The 21,433-nt window shown below is 54.0% G+C and overlaps 6 protein-coding genes across 6 annotated transcripts; 4 read left to right on the top strand and 2 right to left on the bottom strand.

Moving 5' to 3' along the window:
* The first annotated feature begins 1,713 nt into the window (after positions 1-1,713).
* On the top strand, positions 1,714-3,733 carry ACET3X_009986 (uncharacterized protein). The gene is made up of 2 exons (XM_069456161.1): positions 1,714-2,039; positions 2,188-3,733. Exon 2 carries the CDS (start codon positions 2,246-2,248, stop codon positions 3,320-3,322), a length of 1,077 nt encoding a protein of 358 aa, XP_069302819.1. The 5' UTR covers positions 1,714-2,039; positions 2,188-2,245; the 3' UTR covers positions 3,323-3,733.
* Positions 3,734-4,245: 512 nt separating this feature from the next.
* ACET3X_009987 (uncharacterized protein) lies at positions 4,246-5,832 on the top strand. The gene is made up of 4 exons (XM_069456162.1): positions 4,246-4,510; positions 4,614-4,726; positions 4,803-5,216; positions 5,273-5,832. Exons 1-4 carry the CDS (start codon positions 4,341-4,343, stop codon positions 5,488-5,490), a joined length of 915 nt encoding a protein of 304 aa, XP_069302820.1. The 5' UTR covers positions 4,246-4,340; the 3' UTR covers positions 5,491-5,832.
* Positions 5,833-6,167: 335 nt separating this feature from the next.
* On the top strand, positions 6,168-7,957 carry ACET3X_009988 (uncharacterized protein; the record flags this gene model as incomplete). The annotated part of the gene is made up of 8 exons (XM_069456163.1): positions 6,168-6,203; positions 6,384-6,600; positions 6,678-6,734; positions 6,790-6,824; positions 6,880-7,185; positions 7,370-7,747; positions 7,815-7,899; positions 7,944-7,957. 8 exons carry the CDS (start codon positions 6,168-6,170, stop codon positions 7,955-7,957), a joined length of 1,128 nt encoding a protein of 375 aa, XP_069302821.1.
* Positions 7,958-8,763: 806 nt separating this feature from the next.
* On the top strand, positions 8,764-10,375 carry ACET3X_009989 (uncharacterized protein; the record flags this gene model as incomplete). Its single annotated transcript, XM_069456165.1, has 2 exons — positions 8,764-9,893; positions 10,366-10,375. The coding sequence occupies 2 exons, from the start codon at positions 8,764-8,766 to the stop codon at positions 10,373-10,375; spliced, it is 1,140 nt and encodes a 379-aa protein (XP_069302822.1).
* An 864-nt stretch (positions 10,376-11,239) lies between these two features.
* Positions 11,240-13,411, bottom strand: ACET3X_009990 (uncharacterized protein; the record flags this gene model as incomplete). Its single annotated transcript, XM_069456166.1, has 3 exons — positions 11,240-12,150; positions 12,199-12,616; positions 12,941-13,411. 3 exons carry the CDS (start codon positions 13,409-13,411, stop codon positions 11,240-11,242), a joined length of 1,800 nt encoding a protein of 599 aa, XP_069302823.1.
* A 5,929-nt stretch (positions 13,412-19,340) lies between these two features.
* On the bottom strand, positions 19,341-21,361 carry ACET3X_009991 (uncharacterized protein). The gene is made up of 2 exons (XM_069456167.1): positions 21,322-21,361; positions 19,341-21,268 (listed from the first exon to the last, which is right to left on the bottom strand). The coding sequence occupies exon 2, from the start codon at positions 21,175-21,177 to the stop codon at positions 19,534-19,536; it is 1,644 nt and encodes a 547-aa protein (XP_069302824.1). The 5' UTR covers positions 21,178-21,268; positions 21,322-21,361; the 3' UTR covers positions 19,341-19,533.
* Positions 21,362-21,433: the final 72 nt, after the last annotated feature.

Genomic DNA, 21,433 nt, shown 5'->3' on the forward strand with positions numbered 1-21,433 from the left:
CGTCGCGCGAATCCGTCACACCAACATCACGCCACAACTCCACGGTCACGATACTCCACAAAACATATCGTCAAAACTCGGGATATTCTTGCTTGGCTAAGAGAACAGCTGTTCATATATGTCATGGGCCCATTTCAAAAGAATAGCGGAATAAATCCTGTAAAAGCATCACCATCGATATCTCATCACGATTCATTGACAACAAACATACCAACTACTACACATACCCAGAACAACACTACACACTCGCCTTCTGAGACAGAAGACCAGACACCACCAGCACCACCACCAGCCTACCACACAATCATACACCCAAACATGCCCATCCCCAACATCTCATCCCCCTACGACCCCTTACCCCACTCACCCACCGACCCCAACCCCCACGACACCGACGACGACACCCCAGAAATCACCATCAACGCCGCGACCCAAATCCGAGGCCACGGAAACATAATCTCCATTGCACAAATGGACAGCATCCGCATCGCAAACCTAATATCCAGCGTGCTCAGCAGCGCCAATTCTACCGAGACTCCCAAACCAGAAGAAAACGAGGACAACACACCTCCAACACCAATATCCTCCCCTACGACGGCGAGTCGGCAATATACATCCACAACCCGCGTCCGCGGCATAAAACGCTACCCGAATATAAACATCACCGTGCACTGCGGCGCGACCATCATCGGGGATAGGAATATAGTCGGTCCCGGGCTCGGCGATATCGCGAGACAGATGCAGATTGCGCAGAGGAATCAGGCGGCGATGGTGGCACAGCAACGGGCTGCTGCTGCTGCGGCGACGACGACGATATCACAGGGGTATACGGTGGGACAAGGGCAAGGGAATGGGAATGGGGGAATGGGGCAGGGGCACGTGCGGGTACCGATGGGTGTTGTGACGCCGCCGATGAGTCGGAGTTGTAGTTTGGATGGCGGGGTGGGGGAAAGGAAGAGGAAGGGGGTGGAGGGGGTGGAGAGTGGCGCGCAGAGGAGGAGGTGTTGAGGAGGAGGGGAGTATCTTTCTGGGTCGTTGGGATGGGTTGGGTGGGTTTGGGTGGTTCCTTTGTTTGAAGCGATCTTTGTGGTTGCGGCGTTGGGGTATTGGGATGGCGATTTTGGCGAAGATCGCTATGGGGATTTGGCATTGCTGTATATTGAATCCATACGGGTTATGAGTTATGAATTACGATGGGTTCTTTTTTATGACTAGGTTAGTGCGTTGTATTCATGGTCGTGGTGCAGTTGCCCCGAGATCTAAATGGAATTCACTCGTCTTACTACTATACCTTGCCTTATTCCCGTTGAGCAAGCCAGTTGCTGTCTATATGACGTCGTGTGCCACAGAAACGCAGAAAAGGCTGCTGTGAGACGCGCAATATCAAACGAGAATCCAATGGTGCACCGGCAGATGATGAATGGCCTGCGAATGGCGTGGTGTCAAGCCGCTTAAAAGGTTAAAGGCCGCCGTCGGGGTCGGAGTTCGTCTTCCGCTTCCGCGCGCGCGAGCCTGTGCTTGATGCTTCGTGTCCTTTTCAAGTTGCACGTGGGCGCAGATGGAGCAATTGAGTAGTCGTGGACGAGACTCGAGTGCGGGCGCGACGAATAGAGAAGGAATTGAATTGATGTCATCAACGCATAGAGGAAATATAATCACCCGCCTCCTGTAATGCATCCTACCGCCGCAACTCACCCCTGCTTAGCGGCATCCCGAACGGGGAAGCACATGCTCGCACCTTCACCCCAGCATCTCCCCTTCCTCTCGCCTTACACTATTAACACTGTAGCTTCGACACGCCCAAGTCGATGCAAAGGTGTAGCACGTAGATCAACACACACGCCCCCTCAACCGCGGCGCCAGTCTCAAGTGCGCGATTCGGTGGTTGCACTCGACGGTTGCGTAGCTCCCGAAGCGGTTCCAACACCTCTACCTGGCCTCTTCTCACAACGCCATCGACGCCCGCGAGCAAAGCAGCCTGTGCGACGCGTCTGCTCACCACCAATACGACGCCCAGGCTAAGACAAAACTAATTCCCTGTAAGCCCCTTTTGCTCAATACTCCTTGCTCGCCTCCCCCAACTCCGTCATCCTCTCGCCGTCCGCTCTGCCAGCTGGTTGCACATTGCTGCCGCATTCGACCCAATCGCTGCATCGCCGTACAGTGTTGACATTAGACGCTTTGTAGTCAACACCGCATCCTCGAATCGTTGACCACCTCGACGCACACACGCACCTCCGCCATCATGGAGCCGTGGATGAGCTGGGCCGTGTTCCTGGCCATTGGAGGCGCCGTCTACTGGTACTACATGCACCAAGGCACCACGGCCGACGTGCGCGGACGATCAACCACGGGCAAGTCGACTACCTCGTCACTCAAGGAGGCGGTCAACTGGGACAGCTCGGAGAAGAAGCCCAAGGCCGCAAAGAAGTCTGAGAAGCCCAAGGCGGCCCGCAAGTCGGTCAAGACGGCTGTCCAGGACGCCGGCAACAAGGCTGCCGAGACCCTCAAGCAGGCCGCGCCCAAGCAAGCTGCCGACGAGGAAGTCGCACCGCCCGCCGCCTACACAGACAAGGCCCCGAGCGGCAAGGATGTGTCTGACATGCTCGGCGAACGACCTATCTCCCCCGCCGTCATGAGCATCAAGCCCTCAGACAAGCCCGCCAAGTCAGTCAAGGCCCAGACCCAAAAGGCAGAGGTCGCGACCGAGTCCAAGAAGCAGCGGCAGAACAGGAAGAAGGCCGAAGAGGCCAAGGCTGCCCGCGAGGAAGAGGAAAAGGCGCGCAAGGCTCTCGAGGAGAAGCAGCGTCGCGTCGCCCGTGAGGCTCGCGGTGAGCCCGCCAAGAACGGTCTCGGTCAAAGCAAGCCCCCTGCCTCGAACCCCTGGACCGAGGTGTCCTCAAAGGCTTCTCGCGGCGCTGTTCAGCCATCCGCACCTGCTCCTACTGGCCAGCTACTCGACACCTTTGAGGCTCCCGCCCAGACGGCTACTACATCCTCTGCCCCTACCAATGGCGCTGCTAAGACATCTGCTCCGCTCAACAACCTCCCTTCGGAGGAAGAGCAGATGCGACTGGCCATGGAAGACTCGGCCTGGACCACGGTCCCCAAGGGCGGCAAGACCAAGCGCAAGACGGTCAACGAGGAGCTCGCCGAGGAGCTCAGCAACGTCACCGAGACGAAGCCATCACAGTCCGCCAAGCCAGTCAGGCCGACTGAGATCATCAAGGAGAACAAGAACCCTAGCTCGAGGTACCAGATTCTCGCTGAGGAGTTCAACCCCAAGACTGGCGACGACGTCGATGACTGGGCTGTCATGTGAGGCGGATGGACTGGAGTAGTCTCGAGACCTTGGGTACATATACACGTACCCGGACGACGTGGATATTTCTGTCGGAGAGGACCTTGGCGTCGATGCGATGGCTGACAACGTTCATCACGAGTATCATATTTGGCATGACGGACGGGCGGACACAACTCAATAGGACGGTGGTGGAATTGTCTGCTTGTAAGCATGGGCGAGGCTGGGACAGGGCCATCGGATGTGGGTTCCTTGCTCTGCTGTCCAGGTTCATGGAAAATCAATTGGCGTGTGGGAGTTGCATCTGATAAACTATTTGCAAGGGCTTCTCTTGCGTCCTCGTCGTGTATTTTACTACTACATCAGATCGCAGACTCGGTGCTGGCGAGGAAAAGTTATCGAGGTAGAAATTGTGGTTGATAATTAGACGTGCGAACCAATTGCGAGCCCTGTGATGAACGTTGCTTGATTATATGGACGGTCAGCAGTGGCTGCTATAAATACATTTACACTCGACGGTAATAGCGAGCGCCCGTGCCAAGTCGTGAATCAGCTAGTTCAAGACCAATGCGGGAGTCATTCGTACCGACTCGCGTTTCTGACGCCATGGGGAAGAGTATCGAGTGCAGAGATGTGGCCTCAAAGTGGTGTTTTAGCCGGTTGCGCGAACCGAGGGACAAGGCGCAGCGAACCTGGGAATTGCACACCACGCCAGGCGATTTCTGCAGTGTATATATTCACAGCCATCACGCGCGCAGGCTGCTGATTGACAGTTCCACCCTGCAATTTACCACACTAGCCTGTAACAGAAGGCGTTGTAGTGAGACGTACAAGTGTGTGCGCACAAATAGGTCTAGCCTAGCCCAGCTGACATAATCCCAACGTTTCCGAAAGGTTGAATCGCGTCAAGGACACCTGTTCGGAGTGCGGCCCCATATCAACTTTACCAGGGCCATTCAACCTACAAACTCCTGTCTGCCCAACCCACCTCCTTCTTTTTCGTTTCTCTTCTTTGTTATACCTATTTACGACGCAAGCCATGGCGCAGATACGCGGCACTGCTGGCTACCATCTGGGAAACCAGTCGCCGTTTGGTAACTCTGGGCGCAACGACGAGAGCAGGAATGATCCTAGTCCGCTCGACCAGTTGCGGGCGCAGACGAGCAAGCTCGAGGATATGCTGGACACGGTCGCGGACCCAATTAAGCCGTGAGTTCTTGTCTACAATTTCTCGATTCCGTGTTACACACCGCCCGCCCTCGAGGGCCCGACAGCGTCCACGAACATGGCTAACGCGCGATGCGACGAACAGATATCTCCCTGGCATCGGCCGTTTCCTCATCGTCGTTACTTTCCTCGAAGACGCGCTCAGAATCGTTACACAATGGACTGATCAGCTCACGTACCTACACGACTACCGCCACAGTACGTTGCGATCCCTCCCTTCCCTGTACACACAAAACACGTAGACGGATTGCTAACAATCCCTTTCTCTGCACAGTCTGGAACGGCGCAACGCACCTCTTCCTCATCACCAACATCATCCTCATGCTCGTCTGCTCCTTCGGCGTCATCTTCCGCAAATACTCTGAATACAGCGTCGCAGGCCTCATGGCCGTTGTCGTCCTCCAAGGCATCGGCTACGGCCTCGTCTTCGACCTCAACTTCTTCCTGCGCAACCTGTCCGTCATGGGCGGTCTGCTCATGGTGCTGAGCGACTCGTGGGTCCGCAAGAAGTTTGCGCCGGCGGGACTGCCGCAGCTCGATGAAAAGGATAAGAAGATGTACTTTCAGCTTGCGGGACGCGTGCTGCTCATCTTTTTGTTTGTCGGGTTCGTGTTCCGTGGGGATTGGGGGTTCTGGAGGATTATTGCGAGTTTGTTGGGATTGGTGGCGTGTATTATGGTTGTTGTTGGTAAGCAAATATTCCCTAATCACCAATTGCTGCATATGCTGACTCTGGACAACTAGGTTTCAAGGCAAAGTTCAGCGCCATCATGCTCGTCCTCATCCTCAGCGTCTTCAACCTGTACGTCAACAACTGGTGGACATTGCACCCGCACCACCCGCACAAGGACTTTGCAAAGTACGACTTCTTCCAGATTCTGTCCATTGTCGGCGGTCTCCTCTTGCTGGTCAACATGGGCCCCGGACAATTCTCGGTCGACGAGAAGAAGAAGGTGTACTAGATTTGTTTGGGGGAGAGAAGGACGAGATTTGGAACATGTTTTCACGCATATCACGATATGTGCCTAGGCGCTTTGGGGCCTTGTATTCGGTATATACGCATCACAAATGTGGGGGAAAAGCGGTGTTGCAAGACCAGAGATGAATGAGGAAGTTTGAGGAGAGTTTTCATCCCCAGTCTAGGGCTCTTCTGCCAGGTAGTGAGGAAGGGCAAAACGTGTTAGAAATATGGTCCAATCGGCGTTCTCTGTGTCCCCTCTTGCCGGCGATTGCGTTATGAATCGCCCGTGGTCTTTTTATAAAGGGGAGATCTTTTTATTATACATATATGCAAATGTTCTGCCCAAACTTACTGCGTTTTTGTGAATGTATAGGACACATATTCGGAGATCTACACACCACCGCAGAAAGTGGAGCCGAAGGCGCGCTATCGGTCAACTCCGCATTTGTCGGGAATGAGTACACAGACGACCTGCCACGCGTGGTTTGGTTTGGGCGCTATGCATGTGGGTAAGTGCATAACACATAGCTTGGCCGCTAGTTACCTAATCGTACATGTACGTTATCGGAATGTTTAGGTAGCAACTTGGCTCATGCAAGCCCAGAACAACATTTCGCTACAACAATAGCCATTTTGCAATTGCGATTCGCAACTACCCTGAGTATACCGATCGAAGCCATGGCGCCGAATAAAATTATTATAGATACTGATCCTGTGAGTTTTGTTTTTTTATTTCTGGTGAGATTGAGGAAAGAGTGCGGGGTAAAAGTCGGTGGGGGAGAGGGAGATGATAGTGGGACAAGGGGATATTCGCTGGAAGAGCCAACAAACTATTGGAAAGAAAGAGAAGTAAAAGGAAACAGAGGCTGACAAGAGAAATCACAACAATAACAGGGCGTCGATGACATCCTAGCCATGCTCCTCGCCTTCTCGGCGAAAAGCGAAGAGCTAGATATCCTCATGCTCAGTCTGACATTTGGCAATGTCGAAGTCAAGAATTGTTTGCGCAACGTGGTCACGCTGTTTCATTACATTGAGAAGGAGAGGGCGTGGCGGAAAGAGAATGGGCGGCCAGAAGGGTTTGAGACGCTGGGGGTGAGGAAACCGATTGGTAGGTGTGGAGAAGAGCGAGTGTGGGGGTGAAAGATGGTAATAGAGAGAGGAACTTACTGATGTGTGTGGTGATAGTTGCTGTTGGGGCTGAAGAGCCATTAGCGGAACACATGATGGTTGCGGACTTTTTTCGTAAGATGATAGGGTCCTTGTTGAGATGCGTTTGAGACTGACATGTCATTTCTAGACGGCGTCGATGGACTCGGAGGTATACATCACAGCGTGCGCTCTTCCTGCCACCGCAACGCGACCCAGGATCCTTGCTGATGTACTGCAGCACCCCCATCTCTCGCCCGAAGAGACATGGAAATCGCTCTTCACGCCGCAGCCGAGGAATCTCACGGCTGAAGACGCTGCAGCGCTACAAAAGGTCAAGGAGAAGCACTCGCTGTTTACGCCGTCGCTCAAACCCGCACACGAAGTCATGCTCGATTTGTTGAGGGAGAACGAGCCGGATACGATTACCATTGTAGCCGTGGGACCGCTGACGAACCTTGCTATTGCTGCTGCCAAGGAGCCAGAGACGTTTCTGAGAGTCAAGGAAGTAGTCGTCATGGGCGGTGCTATCGATGCACCCGGAAACGTAAGTGTCCTGTTCATCACATCATCGTCCCCTTGCCTTTCTTCTCTGAGGCTACACATAGCGTGCGCCACCACCCCTCCACCTCATCTACTCCCCCTCTACGCTCTTCATCCCCGTCCCCCCATTCGGTCTCATAAAACAACCCAACACCCCCCTCCGCTACTCGCTAAACACACGCAACCAGATGACGCCCGGCGCCGAATTCAACACGTACGCCGACTCGATAGCATCCGCCCGCGTCTTCGCCCTCACATCCGCAAACCAGCATCTCACCATGCCGCCCGCGCTCCCCAACCACAAAAAACAACAGCTGCCACCCTACCCCGAGAAACTGAGCAAGAGGCTCACAATCAAACTGTTCTCGCTCGATACGACGGAACTGCATGTCCTGCCTAAGGCCATGTATGAAGATTATGTAAATCTGAAGCCGATAAAGGGGAGTCCGATGGCGGAGTGGATGAGCCTGTTCCTGGATGCGACGTTTAAAAAGAATGCGAGTCTGAATCCGCAGCAAGATCCGACGAAAGCTGGTCTGCAATTACATGATCCGTTGACGATATGGGTACGTCTTCCTTTATACTCTACACACGCTTGATCCACATACTAATCATGTAACTTGTAACACACAGTACGCACTCTGTTCCACCAACAGCGCCTGGAAGTTCAAGGAAGAAGACGTCAGAGTCGAGACGAGCGGGCAGTGGACCAGGGGGTGTACGATTGTGGATCGCAGGGGCCGCCCGATTACAGAGGGCCAGGGCGATTTGAGTGAGGAGGTTGTGGGCGATGCGGGGGGTTGGAGGGATTCGAGGCGCGGGAATAGGGTGAGTTGGTGTACGAGGAGTCCGGGGGAGAGCAAGTTTGGGAGGATCTTGTTGCATCGCGTGTTGGGGGATGGGGAGCAGTGGTAGAGAGGGGGAAGATGTGTGTGTATGTGGAAAAGGAAGGGGGGGTGGGGATGCTAGAGTTTAGACCGGTTTGAATAGGATGGGACCTGTTGGAGTGAGTCTCGTTCTTCACTCGGATTCTGGGGGATCTGCTGTACTTCGGAAAAATAACAAGTAGATCTGCTATTGTGACTATGTCTCTACCCTCTTGCTAATTTCGCTATGTAACTAAAGATACACCGTAGCTACGCCGTGAATGCTTGGCTCACGCAATGCCTAAGCCTTTTTCATGGTCTCTTGTTAACATGCTTTCCGCTTATTATCAATCATCGAGAAGCTTGGACATATAATGAATAGTAATCACGAGAATGTTAGTAACATTACATTCACAACAATGTCACATTAGTAACTTTACGACTACAAGAATGTCATTAGTAACACGACGATCACACAATGTCAGCAGCAACGTTAAGATTGGTCATCCTAGGAATAGCAATTATCATAATACTTCTCTAGTCTCGCATACACCAACACAGTATGGGGGATGTAGACATATAAATTCGCGTACACCAACTACCCTTTGTATACCATCACACTCTCATCATTTGCCATCTATTCAACGTATCCCAATTGAGCCAACTTGATTTCTCCTTTCCAACACGATACCAAATCCCAGCATTCAACCACCAAAATGAACAACTCCCGTCTCTCCAAGCCAATCACAATTGGCAACCTCAAACTCCATCACCGCATAGGCATGGCCTCGCTCACCCGCTTCCGTGCATCCGACGACCACGTACCCGTAGACATGATGACGGAGTACTACGGCCAGCGCAGCTCTGTCGTAGGCACTCTGCTCATCTCCGAAGGCACCCTCGTTTCGCAAGCTGATAGCGGAATGGATAATGTCCCGGGTATCTGGAACCCGACGCAGGTTGACGCATGGCGCAAGATTACAGATAGAGTCCACGCGAACGGTTGTTACATTATCTGTCAACTGTGGGCGTTTGGGCGCGCTGCGATCCCAGAGGTCATGGCGCGTGAGGGGTTTCCTGTTATAGGACCTGATGCTATTCCTATGGACAGTTCTGCGCCGACACCCCAGCGCCTGAGCACTTCTGGAGTGCGGGAAAAGATTCAAGATTACGTCAACGCGGCGAAGAATGCGATTGCAGCAGGCTTTGATGGCGTCGAGATCCATGGTGCGGGTGGCTTTCTCGTTGACCAGTTCACCCAAGACGTCAGCAACCAGCGCAACGACGAGTACGGCGGCAGCATCGAGAACAGATCGTGCTTCGCTGTGGAGCTCACAAAAGCCATCGCTGACGCGATCGGGTCCGACAAAGTTGGTATCCGGCTCAGCCCGTTCGGCACCTTCCAGGGCATGGGCATGCGTGATCCCATCCCTCAATTCTCAGACTTGATCACGAAGCTAGGACAGCTCAAGCTCGCGTATTTGCATCTCGTCGAGGCGAGGATCAGAGGCACGGAGGAGATTGAGACGCCAGAGACGCCAGAGACGCTCGATTTCGCGTATGATTTGTGGGACCGAACGTTTCTTATTAACGGAGGGTACAAGGTCGATTCAGCGCAACGGCTTGTGGATGTTGAGCGGCCTGATAAAGATATTGTCGTTGTGTTTGGTCGTTACTTCATTTCTACGCCCGATCTACCGTTTAGAGTACTGAGAGGTCTGGAGTTCACGCCGTACAATCGCGCCACGTTCTACCACGCAAAGTCGGCTGAAGGTTATATAGACTACCCGTTTAGTCCAGAGTTTCTTCAGCAGAGCTCTCAACAGCAGATAGTATACAGAGCTAGGTCAGCAATATCTATATACCATACAATCATCTTTTGTACTACGTTCTATAGTCCATTATGCGGTGCCCCTGATCCGTCACACCACTCAAATCACCACCACCACCATCCCTCCCACCCCTACCCTCCCAACGGTCTGGAAATTCTCCGAACAGCCAAACAAAAGCTGCAGTCCGTAGCGCTGCAGCAAACGCCGTGCATATCATGTCGCTCAGCCCCCTTTAGTGCTACCTGCTACAAGACCTGCAACCATGACAAGCGAACCACTCGGTATCGCCGCCGTTTTTGTAGTACGATGGCACAAAAGAATAATGGTGGTGGTGGTGGTGGCGGCGGCTGGAAGACGTAGTGCTATTTTTGATAGGCAGCGAGCGGAGAGTTTCAATCTCCCCTTATTAGCTACGTTCATTTCCGCGAACGCGTAGTGTCTTGTCCTGTTGCCTCTATGTTGAACATCTTTTTGCTAACAGGGTAGTTGGGCTTGATAGTTAGAGCGGAGGTGTTTATGCTCGAGGTTATGTCTAGTCCATCATCAAGTCGACCGCAAGAACACTACTCATCCCATACCATTCCATTTCCATTCGATGCGAACAATACCAAGACTTAAGCGCACACATGATGCAACTGACATCTCCATAACCCTAACAAACTTATCCATTCTAAGCTTCCTCCCCTCCCCCCTCCTATTCATACTTTCTTGGAAAAAAGAAAACAAGTTCCAAAGACCGAAAAGTTGATTAAAGCGAAAGAACTTATATAGTCCCGCCATGTATACGAAGAAGGAAAAAAACAGGGGAACACAATTCGACGAAACCGGGTATATCTTTGTGCATGTGACATATGCCTGCCTGCCCCCAAAATCGAACACACCAAAAAACAAGAGGAAATGAAGCCCACACCCAGCTCCTAACGCACGGTAAGATGCAACAAAGTCTCGTAACAAAATAACCCAACAAAAACGAGGGGGAGGGAGGGGCTACAGAAGGTGTGTATATCAGGGGTTTCAATCATCAACGAAAGTCGCAAAAGAAAAAAACGACATCGCCAAAGCAAAAACAGCAAACGGCAATGGCGATGGAGAGAGACAACTAACGCCCCCGCTTTCAATGCACAAACAATGGGCATCCGACTCGGATTCTGCCTTGGTATTCTTCTTGCCCAACTCCTTCTCTTCGAACCATTGCGCAAACCACTCCGTCCCCTCCTTTACGTCCACACCAGCCAATCCATCTTCGTCACACTTTGGGAGAGACAGCATGAACAAGATATGGGTCAATGCCAATTTCGGATATCCTAGTGAGATATTCATGCTCATCTGGTCCGCGACACGTACAACCAACCATCGAACACTATGAATGCGGGTACGGTAGCGGACCACCACCCGGCCGCTCCTGGCCCGGACCTCCAGGCATTCTCGATGCAGTCCACGAAAACATGGCCATGTCGCAGATGCGCGCAAGGACCTGTTGCGTGGCAGATCGAGACTCGTGACTGATAAACGACATCGCGACGAGAAGTTTGTTCAAGTCGCTTTCAGGAGGCTGGCCGACGGGAGAGGGCAGGGCATTGGGGAACCCGCCAATGCGGGAACCGTAGTGACGAGCAATGGCAATAGAATAGATGGCGTCGCGCACTTCGCGCATGTGCAGGACGGTGCGCAGGATCCCCAGAGCATTGTCTGCGGCTCCAGGCGGTGCGATATCGGAATCAGAGTATTGGACAAAGTCGCCAAGATGTTGCCAGAAGCTGACCTGTGCCCTCGTCTCGTCATCCAGATTGGGTGGATATTCGAGTTGGCGCGTGGGGTTGGACTCCAAATTCTGATTTGTGAGGAGAGCTTCCAGAACGTCGAGTCGTGCTCCAGCTTCTCGTATTCGGAAGTCCTCGCCCTCTGGCGGTGAGCCATTGGCGGCCGGGAGCATGTGCTTGCAGGTGCCCAGCAGGTGCCATAACAGACGAGCTTCTTGGCTAAAGATGCTCGTCATGTCGGCATCTTGCGTAGCCTTGTATCTGATGGTGTCGGTGAAGAAGGCGGCCTCTTCGTGTAGATAGCGGTCGTTGAAAACTCTATTGAGCGCGTTGTTGTTAGCTGAGAACCAGGTGGTTTCGAGTACGACGTCGAGTCCCTGGCAGTAGTCGTTGAGGAAGATGCGGGAGAACTCGTCGTCGAGTTCACGCGGCACCGGTGAAGTTCGCTGAGGAACCTCAGGCGGGCTGTGGTTACATATTCCAAAGAGGTCCTGTATGTTCAATCGCTTGCCTGAATCTGGGTTAGGACAAATGCAATTATAAGGAGCAGGGTACCGACCTTTCATGGGCTCTGGTGGAGGTGGGTACGAGTTACCACCTGGAGGCCCTCTCATGGCGGGGTCCATGGCGTGCACACCGTTGTAGTGTTGGTTTTGTTGTAGACCAGGGTCGGCCTGTGCGAGTGCCGGGTCAATGGCGTGGAAGTTGGCTTGCGGATGCTCTCCACTCGTAGCAGGTGCGGGAGTCGCGTAGCCAGCAGACGAGGCGGGCGCGTAGCCCTGGGGCACCGGACTCTGGCTGTAGTTTGAAGACGACGGGGCGGGCGCCGGTGCGCTTGACGCGTGGGGTGCGGGCGCTGAGTTGGGGGCAGGCTGTATTTGGGCGGGACCGGATTGCTGTTTGAAAATTGGGTCGTAACCAAGACACTCTCGTTTACTCTTCTGGCAGTTTCTGCACATGGGGTGGGCTTCGTCGCACTGTCGGGGTCGTGGTTAGCGCATATGCAGGTGAGTGATGGTGATGATGATGATGGTGGTGATGTTGGTGCGCGATGCAGAAAATTTGCCAGAAACCAGACGGAGCGTGTTGGCAGCGCACGACGACGCGGTCGCAGTCACAGAGGCTGCAACGCACCTGCCAACCGTGTTGCTGCACCGTGCTGCACCGTCGGTCGTTTCTGACACGCGAGAGGTTGGATTAGAGGAGTTTGGGTTCCTCGCTCGGTTAAGCAAGCGACCAGGCAATAGCTCCTCTGACATCGCGTCGCGTCTGCACCGCGTCTCATTGACGTATGCACTCACCTTTATTCTTCGCTTGCGACATGTCAGACAGCCAGTCTTTGTGCGACGCTTGATTTCCTTCTTGTGCCGGCCGCCAGACAGCACTCTCTGGTCGCCCTGCGGCGGCAGCTGGTAGCGCATGGCATTGAATTGCGGACCGCCCATGTTGGCCATCATGGGCTGTCCGGGCTGCGCATGCGCGGGGTGAGGGTAGTATTGCGGCATGCCATGCTGTGGTGGAGGGAGCGGCGAGGCCATGGGCTGGGGCGGCTGCTGAGGTTGCGCCTGCGACTGCTGGCCATCTTGCAGACGTATTGGCGGCAGATTGAGGGGCGGCAACGACATTTGGGCGCCCTGGGGAGAGCTGCGATAGCCGTCGCTGCTCTGCTGGCCCTGGGGAGGCGGATACGTGTAGGTGGGCTGCATTGAGGGCGACGGGTACGAGTGCGGTGAAGGATAGGCGACGGCCTGCTGCTGCTGGCGCGCCTGCATGTTAGGGTCGGCCATGCTCTGGTGGGAAAAGTGAGTCGGGGCGGGCGAGTAAGGCGCCTGGTGGATGGGAGTGGGAAAGTCGTGCGACATGGGCTAGCAATGGAGTATGCCACCAGGGCGCTCGACACTTCTTGGGGATGTCTTGAAGAGCACGGCGGCGCTAGAAAGCTTGAGGCGGATGGGAAGAGGGACGGCAAGCCTGGCAAGGAACTGGGATTAGCTGAGTTGGCGAAGGCGTTTTGACCCGCGGAACAGGGGCCTGGCCTCGCTCGGTTCGACGCCGCCGGCCGTAGTACTTGTGCGTGCACTACATGGATAGTACACGGCGGGATAACTGCACTGAATAACGCGGGAGAAAAGAAAAAAAAAAGAGTTGTGATGATAGCTGAGCCGCCAAGCGACGTGGCGCGGAACAGAGAAAGCGGCTGAACTCGAAAAGACGACGACCGCCGTCCTTCAGCGCTCGAGGACACACGTCGCGAGTGCGCGATATCCCTCGCACGCCTCTAGGAAGTGGAGTGTGGGCTGCAGCATGGCTAGCCGCCTTTAGCAGGTAGGGAGGGTTGCATGTGGCAGTGCCAGAATGAATGAATCAATCCAACCTTGACTTACCTTACAAGAGAAGCGAGCTCGCTTGGGCGGGACGAAAGCAGGGTACTGGTGACAGACTAGCCACGCGCGCGCTGAGCTGGCTGAAGTCGTTTCTGCGAACGCGGCGAAGGACAATGGCGGCACGCAAGACGATGCAGCGTTAGTCGACAGGGAATTTCTGGGCCAGAAAAGCTAAGAGACGCAGACCGCTCCCACGTTCAAAAAGGATTTCGTGCCCCGATTACCCCCGCTAAGCCACATCGGGGCCGGTCACGTGCCCCTGTCCATGGGTCCCGCCACACCCCTCCACGCCGGTTCTTCCTGCAATCAGCGTCGTCCCGCCCGTCCACTGCACCCGTCTATTGGATCTCTGCATCCATTGGGGCTCCAAGTACCTTACTGAGCCAAGCAAATATGCGGCGTGCAGTGTCATTCCATCACCCGTGGGCCCGTGTATGCTGGCTCCGTGCCGGCTTGGGTACTGCCCTCGGTGCTATGGCAATGCCAGGCAAATAACAGAATCTGCAGCCAGCCTTACCCACGACGCAAACTTTGGGAAAAGCGCACCAGCTCCAGCCGTCCCGGGCTGGCAAAATCTGATTAAGGCTGATTGCGCAGCGCCTGGGTCCCGGCGGAACCGGCGCGGGATCTCTTCTCGAACACCTTCACACTGTAGGTAGTCGTCGATTCGCCTACCTGCCCTCCGTCGCTTAGCTATCGGTGGCTTACACATGCATCATCACCGACGAACCATTGCATAGTAGCCTGCGCGCTTTCGATCTCCAGGCTTGACCTTGGTTGCGCCATGGCCGCCCGGTGCCCTCGCCAGAACCCTTCGCATCGTCAATCGCTTCGACAAGGATGACGTAAGGTCCCGTTGTGACAGTGGTGCGCTGTCCATCGCATCGTGAATGAGACCAGACACAAAAGCATTCCACACTGCGTGTGCGGGCCGGCTCCCCTTTCTCAGCGGGCACGAATCGTCTCGTCCAAAAGCGCGTGCTGACAGCCGACAGCAAAGTTCCGTTTGTCCAATGCTCAATTTCCCTGGCTATTTACCCGCACGTAACGGCGCATATCTCAAAGGGCGGCGGCTCCAGCCACAACGCCGTCTGAACAACTAGGCTGCAGCCTGAGTACCCAGCGACTGGGTCCTACTATCTGGTGGCTCTGAAGGAGGTGTCAAGGGCTAACAAGCGGATAAATAAATGCATGCCGGGCCGAGCTGGGCAGCTCAGTGTGACCAATCTGTAGCGGGTGCATCAACGGCAAGACTTGTCCTTCCGCGTAGGATGGCGGGTAGCACTAGGAGCCCTTTCAACACGTGTCAAGATATCTACTGGACACTCCACCACTACCGTCGCCGAACAACTGCTACGCCAAAACAGTTTGGTTCGGCTTTGCGATGCGCGCATCGCTTGTCGCGTCGCATTGCTCCTCCCTTGGTCAACGTTGCACCAACGAGCAGAAAAGACCCTGGCCCTAGGGCTGACGAGCTGCATCTACTCCGGAGTAGCAGCGCCGCTACAGGAATGTGCGGATATTGTCTGCGCGCTCATTCTGTGCGACACCCAAAGCACCGCAGCGACACCGGAAAAGCCGAGAAAAGCGCAGCTAGGTCATCATGCATTTCGCAACAGAGTGAGTAGGCGAAGCGCGACCCTGAGAGCTTATGTATGATGACAAGATCTCGTCTATCTGTTCGCGAGACGAGACGAGAAGACAAGGAAAAGGCGCAGGTCAGGGATCACCCCAGCACAGACCGTAGAGCATCGAACGCTTCGAGAACAAAGTTCCCCAAGGTTTGTACGCCAACCGAGCGACACAGGCGAGGCAAGCCAGCGAGTCGCCCCGCTCTCGGTTAGAGATAAGATGGCTGTGGACCGACGTCGCTGGTTAACATGCTGCATTCTGCGACAATCAGCGTGTAATAGTTTTTATGACGCAGGAGCACAGATGCGATTTCGCAGTATGATTACATCTAGAGCGGGCATGAATACATGCAGGACACAATAGTAGATTCGTGAAGGTCTTTCGACGAACATGGTCCGGAGACCCTGGATGAGTTCGTGTCCTTTAGGTTTGCACTACGGCTGTTCGCGAACGGACTCCCTCAAGTGTCCCAGAACTCGTGCGCATGGCTGAGCATCAGCACAGACTCTTGTTCGAGCGTTATAAGCCACGGACACGACGTCTTGAACACTATACGACACTTTCAACTTTGTACACGGAAGAACACGTTACACTGACAGTCTTACAAGGAGTCCATGAATCGCATCTCTTCGCCGTCGTTGTCAACTCTTTTTGCAACCTATCTGCGGATCCTCGACTTGGCAGGTGCCTGTAGACATGCAGAGACATGGCTTTGTCTGTAGCGCCTCGTCTGTCGCGAACCAAGCAACGTGTGCAGAGAGTCACATTGTGTTTATCGGCTGCTATGGTAACTTCAACTCGCCCTTGCAACCTCTAGGATCATCGGAAACGTGGATGTTCATCGCGAATAATAGATATTTAGGCATCAAGCATTCCCGTGGTACATCGAATCTGGTCTGCCTGGCTAGTATTGCGACTGGACAAAACGAAGGCAGCGGCACATTTGACTAGGTAACCATCAATTGCAGTAAGTGATCTAAGTCGCGTTGAATATAGTGTAGCTTTTGGATACACGTTTCCAACATGCTCCTAATAATCTGTTCAATGTCATGGCTCAGTTCCTAGAAAAAAACCTGAGTGGGTCTTGCAACGAGACTGAACCAAAGTTGTAACGTATGGTACTATGTTCCAACTCCAGGCTACCACTTAGCTACCATGGAACGCAGCTCACCACATCTTTATGAATACACGCCACCATTTCTTTTCCATCTCCTTCAACATTAACTCTATTCCTCCAGCTCTGCCTACAGCTTTTTCGACAATCTTCACCCCGAGGTTCAAAGCTTATCGCAGTGTCTTCCTTCTTTCAACATGAACGCGACACTTGAGCAGCAAAGAGAGACCGCTTTGGAGTTGCTTTCCAGTATGCTTACTTCACTTCTACAAGGATATCCCCAAGTAACAAATTGCATTCCCGCACAGTCTTCCTCTGCGCTCAACACACTTCTCGCGAAGCCCACAGCGTCAACCGAAACCCGCGCCAGCAAACGAGATGTCTTCAAAATAGACGTAGATGATCTGGATCTCAGCCCCAGTAGCGAATCAGAAGACAGTTCTGATGATGATAGGCCGATCAGAAATACCCGGCACCTCAAGTCCGAGGTACGCAGACTCAAGGCGATGATTCGGAGAGCGAACCGTCGGACAGCTCGTCGCGCCGCACGTATCGCCAAACATCTGGATCCAAGCCAGGCTGCTGCGGTATTTGACAGTCTGGGAGCTTCGGTCACCCCTCTGTGGGCGCCACAGCTTGTCATAGAAGACGCCCCGGACAACAGCATGATTGAGACAGTGTTGCTGGAAGATGCATGTGCTGAAGCAAGCGATCCAGCTCCACTGCACACAGAAGCCATCAACACCCCAGTTACCACTCCGCCCATCTCAACCCCCTACTCCCCTCCAACCTCCACACCTAGCTCCGACATCCTCGCGGAAGAGACATCATGGCTCTGCAAGCCCTGCAACACCTCCTTTACCCATCTCGACGCCTACCACAACCACAAGCAGACCAACACATACCACAAAAACAACGTTGCCACCTACAAACATCTACGCCCGACATACACCGAAGAAGAAGTTTCCGCAGCACAAGTCACTCACAAAGCCCCCAGCGGCTTTTACTGCCCCGCCTGTGACTTCCGAACCGGCACGCACGACACCTACAAACGGCACCTGCGCCGCCAAGTCCACGCCAGGAACGTATCTCGACGCCTACGATACGGCCCGGGAGCGAAAAAAGAAGTAGACAATACACCAGCCGAGAAACCGGGTCACTATTGTGAAGCGTGCAAACATTTTTATGCAGCACAGAATTGGAGTCGGCATATAAAAGGGTCGGTGCATGCGAGTAATGTGGCGAATAACATGTATGATAACGAGCGTAGTGTGTTGCTGACGCCGCCGAGTGAGAGAGAGGAGGGTGGTGAGCGGGGGATGGAGCAGAGGGAGAGCTGGTGTGGGGCGTGTGAGATGTATCCGGGGGTGAGGTGGGCGAGGCATGTGGTGAGTCCGGGGCATGTGTTTAATGCGATTCGGTTTGAGAGACTGAGGGTGGGGAGTACGGAGGATGGGGAGGAGGGTATGATGGATGAGGAGGATACCACGGAGGATGAGGATACCACGGAAAATGGGAGTGAGATGGAAGAATACGGTCTCTTGACGGGAGGAGAAGAGGTCTCTTCCCCTTCTCCTTCTTCTTCTCCATCCCCCTCCTCTCCCTGCTCCCCGGTCATGGAGCTAATCCAAAAGGCGCACGTGGTAGTACAAGACAAAACGAAAGAACTACAAGAAGAGCACGAGGAACCAGAACACTACTGCGACGACTGCGACTACAAAGCCTCCGGCACCACATGGCACCACCACCTCACATCCGACGCGCACGTACAAAACGTCGAGACGAATATGCAACGGGATGGCATACAATACGATGACGAAGAAATCGATGAGGATATGCGAATCTTCTCCGATGCCTTGGCCTCCTCGTCTTGTCCTATCTCGATACCACCGGTATACCCAGAATACTATACTGGTGGACCTTTCTCTCCGCCTTTTCTTCCATGGGCGTCCTCACGCCCGTCGGGACAACAGGACTGGTACTGCGATATTTGCGATGCTAATGTGGCCGTTAGCGGGCCATGGGCGATTGGGGTTCATATGGCGAAGCACCAGCAAGAGTTGTATAAGGATTGGAATATGTAGAGGTGTGGTTTAGACCATAATATTGGGACTGAAGTGTATGTGAAGAAGGAGGAAGGAAAAGAGGCATGGACGCGGCAATTGTAGAACGTTGCGGTATAGAGGATAGGGCATGATGTATATATCAGATGTGTTTCGCGGCAAACGTTCATGTAGATAATACGGTATAAGTGCTAGTAATGTGTAATTGCGCTTTCTCTTATGGCTGTAGTTGTCGATTTGAAGTTAAAATGGGAGCGTGGTGTACTGACGTCAAGGAGTAGACTAAAGGATGTTCTGGATGTTAGTCACTATTCCGTCGTCCGCCATCTACTTCTCCGTCTCGACTCACACAAAGACACAACTTCGACGTTCCAAAACAGTCTCAAAAGATCAAAGAGCCCGCCTACTCATTCGTTAACAAGCAACATGTGATTTCAACATTCGTCGCCCATAAAGACCATCACCAAAGAACAGGCCCTCAGGCTTTGCAAATATCCAAACACAAAAGCCAGTATGTATGAAGCAATGTAAAAGCTTTCACAAACTATCCTCACACCTACAATACACGATCCCAAAACCACCACATACCACCAAATTCAGGTATCCCATATCCCCCTTAACAAAACGCCGCCTAATGCGCAGAACCCACCATAAATAACAAAGAACGCCCAGCCATGCAAACCTCCACACCAGCCACCACCCTAAGAATCCATCTTCGCCTTCTTATTCGGCAACGCCGGGACTTTGAACCCTCCCGCATCCGTCTTTCCCCCATTAAGCTGCGTAAAGCTGCCTCCCTTAAACCACCTATCCTCATCCGCCTTCCTCTTCCTCGCCGCCTCCTCCTTGGCCCTCGGATCCACGAGCTCAAGACCCTGCACAGGCGTAAACGCAATCGAACCCGTTCCACTCCCACCACCTAGCCCCACACCTCCAGTCCTCAACCCCTGCGCCCGCAGACTCGTCGCCGTACCACTACCACCAAACCCTTTGAGCGACGACGCAGCACCGAGCGTCGTATCTGTGCCCCAGCCTGCATTCTTCTTGCTAAGCTTCGCACGCGTCTTTGGATCGATTTGCTGCGCGCGCAGACGCCCTGTATCCGTAGCGCCAATCATGCCCATGCCTTTCACCGAATCACCATAACCCACCTCCTTCTCCTCTTTCCCAAACGTCATTCTGTTCTGCGCTTTACGAATCTCAGTCATGGCCGTTGCTTCTTTCGCCTTTCGCGCACGTCTTCCACCACGTTTACGTGATGGTTTCTCGTCTGGGACGGGAAGCGCGCGGCCGCCTGCTTTTTGGTTGGCTGGCATTTCGACGAGCTTGTCGAGACGGCGCTCGCATTCTTTGCGCAGGTCCATGCCGATGTCGGCTGTGTGCGAGTTGGAGTGTGCGTCTACGCGCGCGGCGAGGATGACTTTTGCGGAGACGATGCGGAGAGCTTGTTTGCGGAGATCTGGGCGTTGGTTCTGGATGATGTCGCTGTGGTACAGGTAGCCTTCGTGCCGGAGACCCATGTTTGATAGACCGACGGTGGCGCCGGAGACTTTGGTGGAGCCGAGAGGGGCGATGTTGCAGGCGGGGGTTTTGGCTAGGTTGGCGATACCGCCGGAGTAGGAGATGAGATGGGCGGCGGTCAAACTTCCAATCAGAGCAGTCAGGTTCGGTGCAAAGAGTTCGGTGCGCGACTCGACGAAGGCTAGGATCTTGGACTTGGCGGCGTGCAGGTCGAGGAGGAGATGGCAGGCGCTTGATACCAGGTCGAGCTCGGTTTGGCTGAGCAGCCTCCCTTGGACGCGTGTTGCTTCAATCTCGACAATCATGACCTGGGCCGGCTCCATGCCCTCGATTTGCCGCAGCTTGGGGCTTATGTCTTTGATGTCTGAGAGGGGTCCACCGCCAATGACTAGACATGCTTTGGCGTAGACAACGGGGTTCTTGATGAGATCCTCCAAGTGGGGGAAGAAGGCCGAGTAGTGGTCGCGGATGAACTTGTGGACAGTGGCGGTTTCGCCGTCGATCTGGGTAGAGAACTCGTTGGCCTCGGTCAGGAGCTGGTACTCTGGCGACTCCTCAAACGACTCGCCCTCGACCAAGTCCATCTGGTCCTGTGTCTCTTCGATGCGCTTCAACACGGGGTCGAGGTTGGCCTTGAGCTGCTGGGCGGAGCGGATGTCGGCTGGGCCCTTGTCCTCCTTGTCCTTCTTCTCCCGGTACTGCGCCTCTTCGTCTACCATTTCATCGTCGCCCGAGCCCTCGGCAAAGTCGTTTTCAAGGTCGTGGACATCTTCATCGCCGCTGTCGGCGAAGTCGGCCAGAAGCTCTTGTTCGAGGGTCGCCATGGTGGTGTGTGGTATGGCCTATGGGATCCGGTACAAAGAAAGTCGCCGCTAGGAAATAGCAGAGTCGCGACGGCGGCCAGAGGTTACCCTCCTAGTAGATTTGGGTTGAGTGTGGGATTCGTGATGGCGCAGTATTATACGTACCTGGTGCCTAGCTTGGCCGCCGGTCGAGTGCAAAAGGCGCGCAGGTAAATGGCGTGTCGTGGGGAAGAAGTTGCGACGAGCAGTGACGTGAAAGTGCGAATTGCTTGGCGTG

This window comes from Alternaria dauci, chromosome 10, assembly GCF_042100115.1.
Source record: "Alternaria dauci strain A2016 chromosome 10, whole genome shotgun sequence".
Taxonomy (NCBI): Eukaryota; Fungi; Ascomycota; class Dothideomycetes; order Pleosporales; family Pleosporaceae; genus Alternaria; species Alternaria dauci.